Source organism: Zootermopsis nevadensis, unplaced genomic scaffold, assembly GCF_977971745.1.
Source record: "Zootermopsis nevadensis isolate Lab colony 2312 unplaced genomic scaffold, Znev_1.0 Znev_ptg000008l, whole genome shotgun sequence".
Taxonomy (NCBI): domain Eukaryota; kingdom Metazoa; phylum Arthropoda; class Insecta; order Blattodea; family Termopsidae; genus Zootermopsis; species Zootermopsis nevadensis.
The window spans coordinates 1,041,956-1,059,566 of NW_028259140.1; the positions used below are offsets into that span (position 1 = coordinate 1,041,956).

The 17,611-nt window shown below is 38.1% G+C and overlaps 4 protein-coding genes across 8 annotated transcripts; 2 read left to right on the forward strand and 2 right to left on the reverse strand.

Annotated features, from left to right (window-relative positions):
- The first annotated feature begins 13 nt into the window (after positions 1–13).
- Positions 14–2,997, forward strand: Rpn8 (regulatory particle non-ATPase 8). The gene is made up of 5 exons (XM_022067887.2): positions 14–275; positions 732–824; positions 1,072–1,250; positions 1,331–1,534; positions 2,335–2,997. Exons 1-5 carry the CDS (start codon positions 101–103, stop codon positions 2,638–2,640), a joined length of 957 nt encoding a protein of 318 aa, XP_021923579.2. The 5' UTR covers positions 14–100; the 3' UTR covers positions 2,641–2,997.
- A 646-nt stretch (positions 2,998–3,643) lies between these two features.
- On the reverse strand, positions 3,644–5,598 carry LOC110831682 (UPF0598 protein CG30010). 3 transcript variants are annotated; one of them, XM_022067987.2, is made up of 3 exons: positions 5,509–5,598; positions 4,563–4,611; positions 3,644–4,360 (listed from the first exon to the last, which is right to left on the reverse strand). In XM_022067987.2, exons 1-3 carry the CDS (start codon positions 5,524–5,526, stop codon positions 3,906–3,908), a joined length of 522 nt encoding a protein of 173 aa, XP_021923679.2. In that variant the 5' UTR covers positions 5,527–5,598; the 3' UTR covers positions 3,644–3,905. The 3 variants fall into 3 exon arrangements, with proteins under 3 accessions (XP_021923679.2, XP_021923661.2, XP_021923645.2); XM_022067969.2 differs by lacking the exon at positions 5,509–5,598 and adding an exon at positions 5,331–5,409; XM_022067953.2 differs by lacking the exon at positions 5,509–5,598 and adding an exon at positions 5,036–5,185.
- Positions 5,320–11,023, forward strand: peo (ubiquitin E2 variant domain-containing protein pendolino). Of its 2 annotated transcripts, none has more exons than XM_022067901.2 (7): positions 5,320–5,450; positions 6,286–6,479; positions 7,199–7,263; positions 7,838–7,938; positions 8,456–8,643; positions 9,430–9,598; positions 10,116–11,023. In XM_022067901.2, the coding sequence occupies exons 1-7, from the start codon at positions 5,382–5,384 to the stop codon at positions 10,197–10,199; spliced, it is 870 nt and encodes a 289-aa protein (XP_021923593.1). In that variant the 5' UTR covers positions 5,320–5,381; the 3' UTR covers positions 10,200–11,023. The 2 variants fall into 2 exon arrangements, with proteins under 2 accessions (XP_021923593.1, XP_021923601.1); XM_022067909.2 differs by lacking the exon at positions 5,320–5,450 and adding an exon at positions 5,650–5,809.
- A 58-nt stretch (positions 11,024–11,081) lies between these two features.
- LOC110831665 (uncharacterized) lies at positions 11,082–15,802 on the reverse strand. 2 transcript variants are annotated; one of them, XM_022067923.2, is made up of 7 exons: positions 15,357–15,802; positions 13,931–14,177; positions 13,679–13,733; positions 12,977–13,129; positions 12,629–12,786; positions 12,225–12,330; positions 11,082–11,407 (listed from the first exon to the last, which is right to left on the reverse strand). In XM_022067923.2, the coding sequence occupies exons 2-7, from the start codon at positions 14,171–14,173 to the stop codon at positions 11,304–11,306; spliced, it is 819 nt and encodes a 272-aa protein (XP_021923615.1). In that variant the 5' UTR covers positions 14,174–14,177; positions 15,357–15,802; the 3' UTR covers positions 11,082–11,303. The 2 variants fall into 2 exon arrangements, with proteins under 2 accessions (XP_021923615.1, XP_021923625.1); XM_022067933.2 differs by lacking the exon at positions 15,357–15,802 and adding an exon at positions 15,062–15,350.
- Between the last annotated feature and the right edge of the window lie 1,809 nt (positions 15,803–17,611).

The following is a 17,611-nucleotide window of genomic DNA, read 5'->3' on the forward strand; positions in this document are numbered from 1 at the left end:
TGTTGTTATGTTGGTAATTGTATTTGTAATGTAGTCGTCACGCATCGTTGGTGAGTCGATTGTGTTTTTGTTTCTTCGAGAAGTGAGTGAAATTGTCGAAATGCCGAGTCAGGAAGTTACTACTAACAAAGTGGTGGTTCATCCACTTGTATTATTAAGTGTGGTTGATCATTTTAACCGTATGGGAAAAATTGGAAACCAGAAAAGAGTTGTTGGAGTTTTGTTAGGATGCTGGAGAACGAAAGGTGTTCTGGACGTATCGAACAGTTTTGCAGGTTAGGAATCTTAGATTCAGATGAATTTGCATAAATTATTGTTTCGTCACGTTTCTTACGATCCCACGTGATACTGACATATTGTAAGTAATTATGATCTAATTTATAGTAAGAACAACTTTAATTTCTTGCCCGTTAGAACGCATTTGTTGTGTCACGGATAACGAATTTACATGTGTGTTGCATCTTAACAGGTTATGGTTAAATAAATTAAGAAACCAAGCAATCAACTATTGTTTCAAACCCTACTCATCCAGTCTGTAGTCAGAAATTACACTTACTGAACTAGTTACAAGGTGTAAGCCATCTCCCTTGATGTGTATGAATTTCTCAAGAGAATTTAAGTGTTTTGAACCTCAGATATTCACACATTAAGAGCTTATGATGCTTAGAAACTTCCTTAACTCTCAGCAACTATGTTTCAACTAATACAAAATCATTGTGCTTTATTTCAAGTTCCATTTGATGAAGATGATAAGGACAAGTCAGTTTGGTTCCTTGATCATGACTACCTTGAAAACATGTATGGCATGTTTAAGAAAGTCAATGGTAAGTACATATGTGATATATCCTGTTAAGAACTTTCAGGACATTAGCAATAGAGAAGCTAATCTGTGCTCACCAAGCTGGATTTTGTATTTGTGTTATTTCTTTTGAGTATTTGACACACACATTTATATGCTGATTGCTGATGTGCTGTTTGTGTATAGCTATTAAATGTGGGGATTTAGAAACCCACATTTCAATACCTGTATTTTTACTGATGTGATGTAAAGCTACTTGCGTACATTTCCAGCAAGAGAGAAGATAGTTGGCTGGTATCATACTGGACCCAAACTGCATCAGAATGATGTTGCTATCAATGAGCTGATAAGACGATATTGCCCAAATTCTGTTCTTGTCATCATTGATGCAAAGCCTAAAGATTTGGGCCTTCCCACAGAAGCTTACAAAGCAGTTGAGGAAGTCCACGATGTAAGTAATACGTTAATAAAGGAGATTTAAATTTTGTGAGGAAAGTGACAATGACTTATTTCACCTGCTGTCTATCTTAGGATGGTTCTCCAACTTCAAAAACGTTTGAACATGTTCCGAGTGAGATCGGTGCTGAGGAGGCAGAGGAGGTCGGTGTCGAGCATCTTTTACGGGACATCAAAGACACGACTGTTGGGACACTCTCACAGAGGATAACAAATCAACTACTAGGTCTCAAAGGGCTTCATTTACAAATACGAGATATCAGGAACTACTTAGTGCAGGTCAGTTTGACTGCAGTCTTTTTTCTCACATTGTACCATTTTAGCAGCATGCATTGTCTGAGTTTGAACTTGGCTTCATTTCAAAACCAAAGTACATAAAGTGTCTTACATTAAAAATAATCATGAAAACTATGTTTTATTTTATTTTTAATGCCAATAAACTTTACCCTGCGTTGTGAATTGATTTTGTAGATATAATGGGATGTTGCTACTGTCATCATAAGCCATGAAGTTAACAAAGTGCACAGAATGCCAAGCTCTTAGTAGGGAACGTCAGACTTGCATTCAAATATTTTTTTTATTCCTGCCATTTTTCAGGTGCTCCTTTGAATTTTGTGATATTGTGTAATACTTTGCGAAAACACGTTTTCAGTTTTGTAATTGCATTGCTTGAATCAAGTGCAACTCTGGCATATGCAGAATGTTTGGTAACTAAAATTGTGGTACACTTTCCAAGACTTGAAAAATGCAGATCTTTATAAATATTTATCCATCTCTAGGTATATACTGGCAATAAAAAATAGGCTGAGGAACATTGGGTACTTGTTTGTTTATTTCTTGGAAGAGAACTGCAGGTTAGTGATCTTGTAGTGCAGTGGTTCTATATTTTTTGACCACAGAACTGTTTTGCCTTTGCGAAATTGAATTATAAATCTTCCTCCATCCCCAATACGTGCACACAAACACAACATAGGCAAAATATTTATAAAATGGATTACAATTAAATATAAATTATGATTATGGAATATATTTTTGTGAAGTTAAAATATTTTATATATAAAGTTGTTTTATGTTTTCAGGTTGTTCAAGGAAAGCTACCAATTAACCATCAGATAGTTTACCAGTTGCAAGATATTTTTAACCTTCTTCCTGACATCAGCCATGGTAATTTTGTCGAGTCGCTGTATGTAAAGACAAATGATCAGATGCTCGTCGTGTACCTCGCAGCCCTCATTCGCTCCATTATTGCTCTTCACAACCTAATTAACAATAAGTTAACAAACAGAGATGCCGAGAAGAAGGAGGGTAAAAAGGATGAGGTGAAGGATAGTAAAGAGAAGAAGGAGGAGAAGACAAAAGAAGAAATAAAAGTAGAGAAGAAATAGAACTCTTTTTGAAAGAACAGTGCTGATTAAGATTTCGAGTAAGCACTTTTATTGTAAATTAAACATCTCACATTAAATATAGTAAATCTTTATTCAAAAAAACTTTTGTCTGTGACGCATAAGGAATAAATCGGTGCTTTGTGAAAACAAACTGATTCTATGGGTCAATAATAGACTGAAATGTTGCAAACAGAACATAACTTTATATTTAAATAATAACGTCTTTATTTATCTTGAAATGTATTAACATCCTTTTATTAATGACAGAATTATTTTTTCTGCTGTTGCTCTTGGAATGTTTGTATCAAAATGTTTAATTTGCTGTACTAATGTTCATTAAATTTTTTTTTACAAAAACATGCATTTTAATCTCTTTTCATAAAATAAATATTTCGTAAAGGCACGTGGGGCTTGTGGAAGTCCTAGATGTGAGGGTGAGTTATGGTTTTACTATCATCTATTCAAATAAAGTGTGTTTTCAAATTTTATACCATATTACATAGTGCAACATCTCATACTTTCTGCTCTGAGAACCTCACGTCTCACCTAACTGAATATTATTTTTGCATCTTAGTTTTTTTGTGTGTAAGTTTTTTTTATACCAGTGATGTACAAATGTCATGTTGGCCATAATTATTAGGGTGGCTGACATGTTACCTGGAATTTCCATCGGATTGATATCACTTTTCAGTCATTTCATTGATAGGGCAAGTAACTGTAACATTTGTGTAATGAAAACTTTTTCAGTTACTGATAATGGACATACGAGCACTTCTGTTGTGTTTAGGGTTAGCATGTTTTCGGAAGTGGAGGCGAGTTATAGTCATTTTCACTAGTTCACGGTTGTCATCTGTATATTTTACTTGTTTATTGGAATGAATAGCAGGGTTTGAAGATTGGGCTGTTAATATATCTTGCGTTGTGAAGAGAGACTTTCGCTAGGCAAGCTTTATCAGTGTGTTTGTATTTTTTTCTGAGTATTCTCTGTAAAAAGAGAAGTACGTTGTATGTCACTGGAAAAATTGTGTACCATTTATTACATCGTATTGTTTACAATAAGAATATAATCTTATATATAGATCATATACAGTTAATTTAAAAAATTCCACTAACAAAGACATTTTGTATGCATTTATAATTTAATCTTGTTCTTATTGTCTTCATAACAAATAATTGTGTAACTTTGCTGTTGCTTCCAGTGAAAGAAGATTCGTAGACTGAAACTCAACTGTTTACATGATGTGCTGAATGGCACTAACCACACTTCAGTGGCCATGTCTTTTCCGCGCTGCTTCATAATACCAGTCAGTTTCCAATTTATATGTTTTACCATCCCAAATGAAATGAGTTGGCATTTTATGTTCACCATCGAACTCAAACCACTTGCTGAATTCGATTGCCAACTTGGATGTTACCAACCCAACAGCTCCCACATGTTCGAGAGCAGGATGGTAAACTCGTCCCGTTTCAGGCAACATGAAAATCCTTTCTGGTTCAAACTTTACACTGAGCAAATCTCCTGCATGTCCATAGCTTAGTCGATCTTCAGGTTGTCCGGTTGTATTATCCCTGATCACGTGAGTGAACACAATAGGGTAATCATCGCAACGTATGAAATTACGTTCTCGTCCACAAAGAGAAAGGTATGGAAATTCTGCCATGTATCGTCCTGTAGTATTCAACCTCAACCTTTTGAAGAAGAATTCGAGGAATTTTTTATCTATTGAGAAAATGAAAAAAGTGTGTATATATACTGACTGTTTGTTGTAAATTTGTGGTTTTTATATACTGATATTTAAATGTTCCAAATTTAAAGGGTTCTTGTGCTTAGTGATCATGTGCAGATCACCTTTTGATAGGGAAATTTTTACATGGTGCTGTATTGATTTTACACTGAACATGAACCATCACAAATTAGTTACCTTTGAAACATGATGTGAAATTTTTCATCCGAGCATCATCAAGAAACAGCTGAAAGATAACACTGAGATTAGTGCATGAATGAATTTGTCCTGCAATCTGGTTTTGAGACATGAACCTATACTTTTTCTCTGAATTTACTTCCAGGACAGCTTCCTTAATAGCATCTCATAGAGCTTTGTTCTGCTTTATGGTATTTAGGTTTTAAAAGCAATAGATCAAAAGCTGGTATGTCCAATTCCAACCTTCCATGGTTTTCTGGTATCTTCTTAATGTATTCTAAAAACAATAGTGTTAAAACATGTCTTTGTTTCAGTCCATTCTGAATGGGAAATGTTTAACTATTTGAGTATACACGATTTACTTCTGACCCTGCCAGAGACCAAGTGGGAACTGTTAAGCAAAAGTTATCCAGACACGGATGTGTAAAATAGCTATAGATCATATGGAATCGCCAAACGACGATTTCTCCTACCATTCCCTGATGATCGATGTAATAGAAATATTCTCTTATTGTAGGTTCTGGAGATTGACCTTGTTCATATGTAGATCCAGGTTGTCTATAGTTACATAGGGATATTTGGAAGAGACGTTTGATGTTATTATTAATGACTCTCCGTAACATTGTGATCTTTCAAGATGAAATTTGTTTTTTTGCTAATTATTGGAATGTTAGTACATCACTTTCTCCCTAAGCACTACGTAAATTACACTCGTTTCATAATGGGACGTCTTCCGTACTTGCTAGTCTTAGTCTGACGAAATCAAACCTTGGGTTCAGTGAAGCACAGAGAACGAATTGACATGTTTTGTTTTTACGCATGTTGGTGTTAATCTATACGTATCAGCCCATATTGGTATTATCTGTGTATTTGAAATCGGGAGAGATGGTAACAAATATTCGCCATATATATTAGAATAGAATAGAATAGAATAACATTTGTTTACATTCCATAGATCCTTCATAGGCCTAAGCCAAGGATGTAGAATGTGTCACTGCCCAGAGTAACTAAAACAATACACACGTCTATTGTCTCTCCAAGAACCTTACTCTTCCGAAATAATCAGGAAGCAGTTGCGATGTTGGTATTATCTAAAATGACTGTATGCTACATAATCTGTGATGTACGCGAGTAGTGGATGTTGGTGCTAAAGTAGTCACGTAGAAATTTCTTACGATATTTAGATGTTTGAAATATGCCTATGTATGTGTCTGTTGTAACTGCAAGATACTACTATGGATTTAAAGGTTCAGTATCTAATATTTTTCACATTGCTTTATTCTGTCTCTGCTATTCAGCAAGACTCATGTTTCCATAGTCTACATTATAAACGATTCACGACATTTCCAAAGCTGGATCTGCCACCGTACTCGAATAAAATAGGGTGAGGACAGGGTTTCTGTTTTCTGCCCTCCATATTTTATTTCATATGACGACTTGAGCAGATCCAGATTCAGAAGTGTTGCACTTCTTTTATAATGTAGACGATGGACAGGAAAACAATTTTGCAAAAATATTTTAGCCCATAAAAGTTTAATTTTTGATTATTTCAATGTACGATTTTGCAGGTGTGATGAACCTAGTAACTCTGAGTACATTAATGTTATCCAGCAAGTTTCACAATACAAGATGGCACATAATGTGAAATTTATCTTTGCTTGACTGACATGATTTATGGAATTGTGGTGATTTTATAGATTATCTTTGTTGCATATTTCTACAGAGTGATGCTGATATAGATGGGTCTGAGTCATTTCGACGCCAGGGTTCCTTTCGCAAAGTTCTTCCTTCTGTTCCAAGTGCTGACTCACAACTGAGTATGTCAGCAAAGATGATTGACCGACCAGCAATATCAAATAGAGGACAGCAGAAAGCATATAGTCAATATCAGCAAGAGTACAGCATCATTTCAGAGTAGTATGTTGTACATCTTTTTATGTTTAATTTCAGTCTTTTGGTATCACGGTTTTTATTTATTTTGGATTTAATTTCCCATTTCGTGTGTGTTGTGTTTGCTTTTGTATGTAGCTGGCGTAGCTCAGTCAGTACAGTGACTAGCTATGGGCTGGACGACTGGGGTTCGATCCCTGACGGGGGCAGAGGATTTTTCCTGTAGCCTCTGCGTCCAGACTGGCTCTGTCCAATGGGTATCGGGGTCTTTTCCTGGGGGTACAATGCGGCCAGGCGTGATGCTGACCACTCACCCCCACCTAATGCCGAGGTCAAGAAAGAGTAGGAGCTGTACCTCCACTCCTCTCAAATGACCTACATGGCAGGCAGTGGGATGGCTTTACTTTCACTTTGTTTTTTGTATGTAGAAGAAATGGTGCAAGTTAAAATAAAGATACATTTTTGGTATTGTGTTCTGGAAGGTGAAAGACTTGTAAGGTTGTTATAGTAATCTACAAGAAACTGGTCAGATTTTATGTATTATGATTTGACACACTTGATAAATACACAGAAATATTTTTTTTATCATTTAACAGTGATTAAGTATTGAACTGATTATACTCATTTCAGATTTAATACTTTTTTGCCTTTGGAAAGTTGACAGAAAATGTCAGTATGTGGTTGCCATATTCCAAAATTGTTTTATTTTTGTTCTATGAGACGAAGTTTGTTTTTTTCTTTTTCAGTAATATGTTACGCAAGCAAGAGTTTCCAGGAATTTATGTAATTCCTTCAGCCCAGAATTGTCTTTGTAAGTACATTTGAATAATAATGTAAGAATAATGTAGAGTTAGAGAAACTTTCTAACAGTGTACTAGCATCATTGTGTTTGTAATGCTCTGTTATTATTAATATTATGTGTGAAGATGAATAACCCTTTTCCCCTAAAGCTTATCTAAATAATATCTAAGAATTCAGTCTGTACTGCCAAGAAAACACAACATTTTGCTATTACAAAGATAATTTATTTATGCTGTTTAAGGAAATGAATTGCTGTTTGTTCTGAGAATCCCACAGAACTTATAAATACAAAATACAGAATTATTGTTTAAACAGCTGGTACATATAGTTACCATTTCACATTAAGGGGTTAAGGATGCATGCCAAAGGTTGAAATACTTTGTTAAATTCAGCAGTTTGGACAGAATCCGTGTTGGGCATTACAAGGTAGGGTTCTGGTGTTTCATTCTAACCCATCATAACATAAATCTAACCAAAGATAACAGAACGTAACCTAACGCAACTCAATTTTACCCTTGGGCTGATATTGTCGAGACCATGACATGACCTTGAATTGAAACTGAAGGCATGTCCTCTGTTTTCAGTATGGTTTGGGGTACTCTTTGTTAGACAGGGTGTGTACCAAGGAGGAATATTCCGCTTCTGCATTCAAATTCCAGAGGGATTTCCAGATGGTGAATGCCCAGTGAGTTTTACTGTATAAATCTCAAAAACATTTGCTAGGAAGTAAATCTTAGGATTTAGCTTTTTTGGTTAAAACAACAAAAAAGCTGTAGGTAAGGGATTTAGTCTTAAATTACTATAATTTAACAAGACACTTATATCGTTGATGACCTGCCCCAATAGATGAACTTATGGCTAAAATTTAAACCTTCAATATATTTGAACATTTGCTAAGCTCAGGAAACTTACTTTGTTTTCTAAATCTGAATATAAATGTTGGCATATTCATTTTACACATTTACTGAAATTTTCTGAAAAATTATTGATTATCTGGAATTATGAAAGAGAAAATGATTGTGTCGTTGAGTCTTGTGAATTTTGCCTGAAACACTTTGATCGTTGAAGTGGTAATAAAAAAAATAATTTTGTTGTTCAAGCAGAGTGACATTCCTGATGATGGAAGGTAGGAATACAAAGTTTATATCAGTTTTGTATTAAATCTCTGTAGATTGAGGTGATATTACAAATCTTTGTTCCAGAGAGTTGTGTTTCAATCAAAGATTTTTCATCCCATGATAAGTCCTAATAGTTGGGAAATGGATTTAAGGAGTGGTTTTCAAGAATGGCGTAAGAATGTTAACCATATATGGCAAGTGGTGCATTATGTCCGCAGGGCATTCTACAAAATAGAAACTAAATCTCCGTTAAATCAGGAAGCATCAGAATTGTAAGTTATGTGAAGAATATTTATCTGCCTTGCATGCACTCAGTATTTACATATAATTTTTTCTTAATTGTGTTATAAGCAAATCATACTTGTAGACGTGCTTTATAAAAAGTTTTGAAAATATTGTAGTTGTTTTGTTATTTGCATCTGTGTATTTGTCCACAAGGAACTGCCCAAACTGTGGGGTCCAGCAGAATTTTTAATTTCGATGACTCGGGGAAAGTAAGTGGGGCAAATATTTTTATGCACTGCGTGATTGAGATTGTGCATTGAAGAACCAAATAAACTTGGCATTATCATTTATTTGTTTCATGTTGTTATTGATGAAATACTCTTGGGCTACGAGCCGTGTCGGGAGGCTGACCGATGATTAAACCAGATCTGCCAACATTTCGAAAACCATCTGTCCGCGTCCTCGGTTGCTGTTCCAGTTCCCATCAACTAGCATTCAGGAAAAGAACAGACTGTTTACCCAGCAACCCTGAGGATGAGAACAGAGATGGTACTCGAAAAGTTGGCGGAAGATTTGGTTTGTTCACCGTTCGGTCACTTGACACGGCTTGTGGCCCGAGAGTGTTTCATCAACTTGAGTCGTCACAAAAGCTTCATTGTCTTGTATAGTTGAAGGCTTATGTCGGTCAGTTGATGATTTATGCGCTGTTGGTCTGTTATCATTGAACCGTTTCTTGCGTGTCTTAAATGGAACTTGCAGTACTGTTTAATTAACAGAGCAAATTAGTTGGTTTGGTTATTCCTTTGAATGATTTTCATGAACCCATGTGACAGATACAACAAGAATGAAGATGCATTCTGTGAAAATGTGAAGTTATGCGTGAAAGCCAGCCAGGAACAAGTGTATGATCTTGCACCTACGGATGATCTTCATTACATCAGTTTCGAGCGTTACGATGACGAACGGCACAACCCTGTCAGAGAGTCTATATTTAAAGTAAAGGTTTGTTCATTTTATCACCTCTGGAATATGTTGTGAATGACATATGGGCCATCTTAGTAGTGAGTTGTTGTTTCTCGGCACTACGACCCTGTCGCAGGTTTTCGCCGCCTCCTTTTCGGAGGTGTCTTGGTCGTGCGTGAAGTAGCGAGTGACCAGATCACTGACTCTGCACAATTTCTACTCAATCCTGATTTGACTGCCAGAGACATCTAGCAGTTAATCAGGAGATTTTTTTGGGTGAGAAATGGCTACTGAATTTTGCTTACGAAACATCTCGTATCACGCTTGTAAGGTTATTTTACATGCCGTAAATCTACGACATGGGTCCGCTGGCTTATCTTAGTAGTGAGTAGGGAATTGAAACCCTCCTACTATGGGGCTACTGTAACTACAGGCTTAATTTGTTTAGTAGGATGCTTACATGACACATGGTTAGCTGAGCGCACGTAGACAGCGTCACATCATTGATAAAGACTTTGTTTTGGTAGGTGATACAGTAGAACGTTAATCGTTTCAGGACAATGAAGATGAGCCGAGTTCCTTGGGGTTGTCGTGGGTACAGCCTGGCTCCTTGCAGCCCTTCTCCAAGCCCACATCTTGATACATCTTCTTCACAGAGACTTGGGAATTACATTTGAGTTAATTTCATTGTGCGTTTTTGTACAGGTCAGTAACTTATATGCAGCGTTATATATAAATTTGACTACATTCAGAACTCTTTGTCACATCGCAGAAGAGAGAGATATATTAGTTTAACTGATATTTAAAAAAGTTTTGTAGTTGTGGAAGTCTTCAGGTTTTCATCGTGTTGTGTCGGTAGTGCTGCGTAATTACACCGCGCTGCAGTCTCTTTTTATGGACAAAGTCTCCTAATCTGCGCGTGTGTAATACCAGACAGCGGGCAATACAAATTCTTGGGTTCTGAGAGTTTCGTTACCGGTAATAGACGACGGCTAGAATAGAATGCCGATTTCGCAGAGTCACTGCACTTATCTAGAGAGAGATTTGTCCAACAGGTCCGCACCATCCACGTGTTATGTTCAGATGTAACTTTAGGGCACGAGATCCATTTCATGCTTTCTTCTTCTTTGCTGTTTTACTGCTCTGCTATTTCTGAGGTCTTGGTATATACAAATGTAGACAGTTGAACGTCGAACATATTACCTCCTGCCTTAGCTCCCTTCCACTTCAAACGTATTTGTGCGGAGAGATGTTGAAAGCATTACAGTGTGCCAACTATGGGGCAGAACATTGAATTAAGTATTGGAGGGGGAGATGTAAGACAGGTTGCCTGTCGTGTCCCTACCCCCTCCACTTTTGACATCACAGTTGGCAAGCATGTATGTGTGTTGAGTATGTTATTATATGCATCAGTTATGTATTGATGTAATTGTACATATATAAACCAAAAGTATTTATATTGTTTGCAGATGTAATTATTACAAGGTAGTCGAGGCATGAGGACTGAGGAATAGTTGTAATATTAATTCACTGTCAGTTTAATATTGTTCCCTTTGAATCACATTTCATGAGCTTAGTAATGCGCTTGAAAGCCGTTAATACAAATATAAGGAGAAACTATTGTATTGATGGTCTAAGGGTTTCACATGTTATCACATGAGAAACTTACTTAGTAATTTTATGTTTATCCTTATCTGTTTTTTTGTTTATTTCCTGATTATTCAGTAGAAATATTTATGTATAATCAGTGTTCTTTCACACTTTGGTCTATTGCTCGGAATACTTCTACTCCAAGTGGATGGCAGTTTTTATCCGGAACCGGTTTTCCTACTGGTGTTGAAACATCTCCTGCAAACATTACACAAAGCATCACAGTTGTTACCTTTCTTCCACAGGAACAGTATTACTTTTTTAGGAGAGATTTTAAATTGAGATTTTAAATTGTTTCCATTAGTGCAACAGTAACGATCAGGTTTTGTCTCAGTAATTCAGAAACGGGAAAACTTCCCACTAATCAGAGTATAAGGGAATTGTGGTGTTTACAAACTGGAAGAGCTAAAAGAGGAAAATGTACAGCTTCAGCATTCAGGAATGAGCTGCTCTGAGACGTGTACCCACAAAAGATATTTTCTGTGGAGTCGCAGCTTCCGTCACCCTCATCCCATCTGGCGCTGCAGAAGAAACCAGACGTGAAACAGCACACATTTTGAAGAGGGCACACCCCACTCAATCCCGTCACTGGATGAGAAAGAGCAGCCGCGAGAGAACTCCAGGACGGAGCGAATGTTTATGTAGTACTGGTGGACAAGGGGAACGCGTCTGCCATTCTGGACTCCTCGGACTACCCAGGAAAGATCCACACTCTCATAGCCGATCCCACCGTCCGATTTTAAAACATTCAGCGTGGCTCATCCCCCCAAAAAAACTGAAGTTGTACATTGAACTCCAGTTGCAGAAACGTAAGGACAGTTATTAGCGCAGACATTCGCCGTGTTTTGATTTTGTATTGTGTTTGTGTATGGCTTCCTAGTGATCTCCTCCTTTTTAGATTTGGAACTAACATTTTGTATTCCGAGTTGCTCAAGATATTCTCAGTCTCTGTTCTCTGTGGATGAGAAACCAAGAAACCATGACTGAAATAAATTATACAATTTTAAGTACTTACCTTGTGGACAAGTGGACATTGCTACCAACAGATCCATATCTGCTATGAACTCGATGTAGTCCCCCTTTCTTGCAGGACTCGCTTTTGTAAAGTATTGGTGCGTATCCTGAAAACAGATGCTTAAGAAATACATATGTAGTATGGAATAAAGATTCCCCAGAATCGTTTTTCTGGAGCCCTTTATCAAACGACACTGAAACGATGACTAAGAATCACAGGTATAAATAAAATTAAGAAGAAAGGGACATGTGCTCTGTGTGCGCGAAGTCTTTTGCTGGTCTTTGTCCAGTAATACATTAATATTAATAATTATCTTTTGACTGCAGCTCCACTGGAATTGTTATAAAATGTGGGCATAGTTTTGAATGTTTTGGCTTACGACAACCGCATAAATCGGATCTAACCTTGGTAAAGCCAGTACACATGAAAATGTTCCACACATCATGAACATCCTGCTCACTCAGACCAAATTTCGCGACCGCTTCAGTAAGGTATGTGTGGCAGGATCCATGTCGCTCCTTGCCTGTTATGAGTTTGTACGTATAATCATCACATCGTGTTCCTATAACAGAATAAAATCATTTGTAAAAAAAATTGTGAAAAGTGACTGTGCTTTTGGAGACCACATTACCAAGCCAAATCTAACGACAACAAAAAAGAAATTGTAGTTTTCATTCAAGATAAAAAGAAATCCACATAAAATTGATAGTTGGAAGTATCATGCACAGAGGACTGTAGAGTAGTGTACGTACCAATAACATCATGAACGCTAGCACCATCTTCGTCTATACCATAATTCTTCAGCGAATCTGCGACCACAGTCGCCATGGGTCTGAGATAGGGCAAGTTACTCCAAAGTCGGTCATATACTGTCAGGTGGGTTGCGTGAAGTTGTCTTGTTTTTCCTTTTAACACAGAATAAACTGTATATGTTATTTTTCATATATTGGATTATTTTACAATGCTGTATCAGCTGATGAGAGCATCAGGAGAGGCAGGCACTATTCCAGCATTTACTTGGGAGATACGGGAAAACTGAAAATAAGAGAAATTGAGCCTGAGATTAGCTGGTTTTTGGTTAGGATTAGAGCCAGGTGACTCCAGAATTTAAGTCACGGTTTTATTGGTGTTCCAGCCGCGTTTTTGCATGATTAAATACATCAAATAACAAAACTGATGGTTATTTCTAACTTGCTGTATTTCAAGTCTACTCTCAGAATTCTCAAATGCTTGTGTAAGATTAGAAAGCGGTTTTCGATTTTATCGTAAAGTTGGGTATGTTATTAATTCAAGTTTTCTGTGTTAGAATTTAATTCATGCCCTCTGCAGAATTGTGTCAACACAGAGAAAAGTAAGACTGTAGCGGCCCGAACAAGCTCCAGGTTAGAAGTATGTTCTCCGTTTCTCTAAAAAATATTCAATGTCAAGAAAATTTTACAGTGAACATTACTTACCAGAATAAAATCTTTCTCGTTTATTTTGTAAATTCCAGAAGTTCACATCTCCAACCTGCAAGAGAAATGGGTTAAATTTAGCGGGAAGAACTTCACTGGTACCTTTTATTTCATCCCAGCTTTACATGAAATGTACAAAGTAAGTTCTGGTAGATGCAGATTATTTTGTGCGTGGGTTCAGTTTACACGAAACTGTCTGGTCCTTGAATTGCAATGTTTACATGCTTTGATTCTGACTCTGCAGAAACCTACCTGAGAACCCTCGATGACGGTTATCCTGCATAGCTCTCCTTCTTTCATTTCCCATGTTGCAGCTGACTTCTTGGGCACTGTAATTTCCAGAACTCTCTTTCCCATCAAGGCTTGTAGGCGGAGATCGTCGTAACGGATGCAGTTGACCCTGGCGGCAGGTGGAGAGTCGTAGCAGATAACGGGTGGCTGTTTGGGGAACACTCGTGGTCGGTCCCCTCGCCCACACCATCCCCCAGATGACATGCTTCTACAGATGTTAACACGGTAAATGCGATAAGATAAACGATGCAGAAATTCACAGGGCTGCTTTATCCATTGGGCAAAGCGACAAGCTGCCGAGGGTGTCGTGATTTTAGGGGCCCAGAAATAGTGACTGTATAGCCACTCGAACAGTAAACCAGGAGTTAATTGTAAATAAATTTCCTACTGAAAGGTATTTTTGTTCTGCATTGTGACATCACGTGGACTTACCTATTGCAGTCACAACTCGGAACAACATCAACATATTTACGGCCATAAGAGGCTCAAATAACACTTGAGAAGTATTTTTGTGCGAGGGAATTGAGCTACAAGGTCATACTTTGCCCAGGGTCCACCATTGCATCAAAGCAGCCTTGATGATGAAAAATATTTTGTTTTCAAGATCTGTACTGCACAAGGATCTGTTGTGTTGGAAATATTTTGAATCTGAGGAAACTATTTGGAGCCTGAGGAGACTGAAGTAATAACGAATAGAGAATGTTTCATGTTGAAGAACTTTGTGATTTGTACAGCGGACCAGATATTATTAGAGTAATCCAGTGAAGGAGATAGTGATGGGCTAGACATGTAGAACATCTGTAGCTACCAGGATTTAGGAAGCAGCCACTTAGGACAGATCTTATGACGTGGGGGCACAAATGTGGTGAAGTGCTCCGGACTATTTTCATTGGTGGCCTTTAATATTCAGGCTCTATTGGGAAACAATTGTTGCTCCAAGGTAATTTAGTCCACGTAATTGTAATTAATTTATTCCATTATATTATCACCACCTGTATAGTTACACTGAGTTAATGGGGTTTAAGCAGCTGTGGTATGACGTTTCCACCCACTCTTATCTAGTGCTGAAATTATGAATGTGTGGAGTCATACCTTCACTCCCTTTTACGTCTTCATAAAGTACAAGAGCAGCTTTGTTTTTGAAGACAGCTGTCTTCTGGATCATTACGCTGTTGAGTCTGGTAGAAATGTATCAGCATTTCAGAGTTGCTTATTCCTTCCATCAGGGCAGGTAATAGTGTTCTTGGAAAACTGTGTGATTGTCGTGTTTTACGTGAAGCAAATGGTTGACTCTGGTGATGTCCGAGTACTGTTTTGTTGCAACACTTTTGGTTCGCGTCCATAAAAAGAAACGTTTACACACTTGGTTTGTTTGTTTACTTCTTACCTGTATTTGTTGCAAGACACCCGAACTTCGCTTAGCCCAACTGCAGTGCGTAGAATTCCTCTCGACAGTTCTCTTACGTAATCTTGTTTTGAGGTCAGCTTGATTCGAGCGTTTGCTCATTGATAACCATTTGTGTAGAGGCATAACGAGACATCCCATGTGGTGTGACGATGCACAAAAAAAAAGTTCTGGGGTCAGGAAATCGGTAACTGCTACCCAGCTCATTGTTAGACAACTGTAATGTTGGCTTTCACGACTACCGTACAAGCTCCTTTACTACTATCCGAAGTTTTCTGTCGAATGTAGCACACTGAGATGATAAATGCATACAAAATTTTAATCGGACGAAGTGAAGCAGAGAGATCGCATGGAAGATACGTGAGTGGATTCAGTTGGCTCAGGACAGGGTCCTCTGGCTGTAATGAATCTCCTGGTTCTATAAAATTCACGCACATTCGTGATGTTGCTGTTTCAAAGATTGCCGCGTAGTGTTAATAACTTCCAAGAGATGGCGGGTGGTGTCTTATCGTAAACTTTATGATTACGTAACACCAATGCAAAGACAAGTGTTACTACGTACGCTAGATTCTCTTCTGGAAACTTAATATAAAACGCTATTATTATTCGTCTGTTTTTACCTTGAGAATCCGGTTTTTACTTTTTTAAGCATGTTAAACACTGCGGCTTTTACATGAGTTCCCTGCGTAGGGTTGTCACTTTCTGGGCATTCAAAATGTGCGTTTTGTTGGCGAATTTCCGCTGTCTGGATTTTGTAGTATGTTGTATAGTACATGGATTCTCACCCCTTTTTCGATGGCGTACCACCAGTAGTACGCGTAACATAGGTTGAGGAACGCTGGTATAGTAGATACCAAGGAGACAGGGTATTACATATTGGCTGACTCCATCTTCAGGGCGATGGAAATATAAGAACCTCTGAAACGTCGGTAAACTCGTGCGGAACTGCGCTCCGCAACGTCCAAGAAGATAGACATATTCAAAAGAATTGTTTTTTTTTTGGTTAATCCGCAACTGTGTTTTGTTATATCTCGATTATTTGAGAAAGTCGATAGAAAAAGGTACACGTCTTTCGGGACACTTGTCAATTGCCTTCAACTCGCAGACGCTAGGATGTTTGACGCCATACGCAGCTACACCATTGAAATTAATGGCTTCCTTAATCCATCCTCATTAAGTCTTTTCATTTTCGCGTGGGTTTCGAAGAGAGACGTGCGGATATTTAATGTGAAGTTTTATTTTCATTCTTGGCAAGAAAGTTCGGGCCGCGCCCGACTACAGTACACGTTTGTTCCTATTTAGAAGTATCTTACTCTCAGCCTGCTTGAATAATGATCTTCGAGAAACTTTAAGAAGCTCGATTTGAATGTAATGTGGAAATCTAACTTTGAGGACGATTCTCATTCGGGAAGTCCCGGAGACAGAATATCCTAAAGGTTTTCGTGGTTTTTCTCATACCTCCAGGTAAATGTCGGGATAGTACCTTAAATTACGTCATGGCAGCTTCCTTCCAGATAATTTCCAATTCAGAATGATCTTATTGAAATAGGGTTGGGTAGTGTGGATTGGATTCATCTGGCTCAGGATTTGGAACGGTGGGTGGGCCCTGTGAACGCGATAATGAACCTGCTGGTTCCATAAACGATGGTGAAATTCTTGACTAACTGAGAGATCTATGAGTTACCGAAGAGGAAGCTGTTTGGGTTCAGAAGAATTGTACACTTTCTTCGTCTGTCTGACGACAGGTCCATATGAACAGGATCCTTCCATCCTTTTCTCGGACTGGGACCTGTTCATATACGTTCTTGGCAGATGATCCAGAAGTGGTTTGCCATTGCCTTCTTCTGTGTGTGAATGGAGTAATTGTTGGGATGCCACGGAGGAAAACTCCGTGTTGCCTAGACCACGGCCTTGCCCAACACAAGTTATAAATTCGGGCACCGCCGGGAATCGAACCAGAGACCCCAGGATTACAAGGCCAGCGTTCTAACCGCTAAGAGCGAATAATAAGGTGCAATTTGAGGTTTACAATACCAAAACGTGGCAGTGGTCCAGAGATTGAAATATTTGCGTTTCAGGATGCTGTGGCAATTAAGATGCCAGCGTTCTAGGGAGCCTATCAGAATCAAGGTCACGCGGGGGTGTGCCCCGCCACGCCCCCCTATTGTTTAGTACAGACTCTGTGTAAGCCACGAATGTGCGCAGGTTTTAATGGGCAACTTTTGCGCATTTATGTC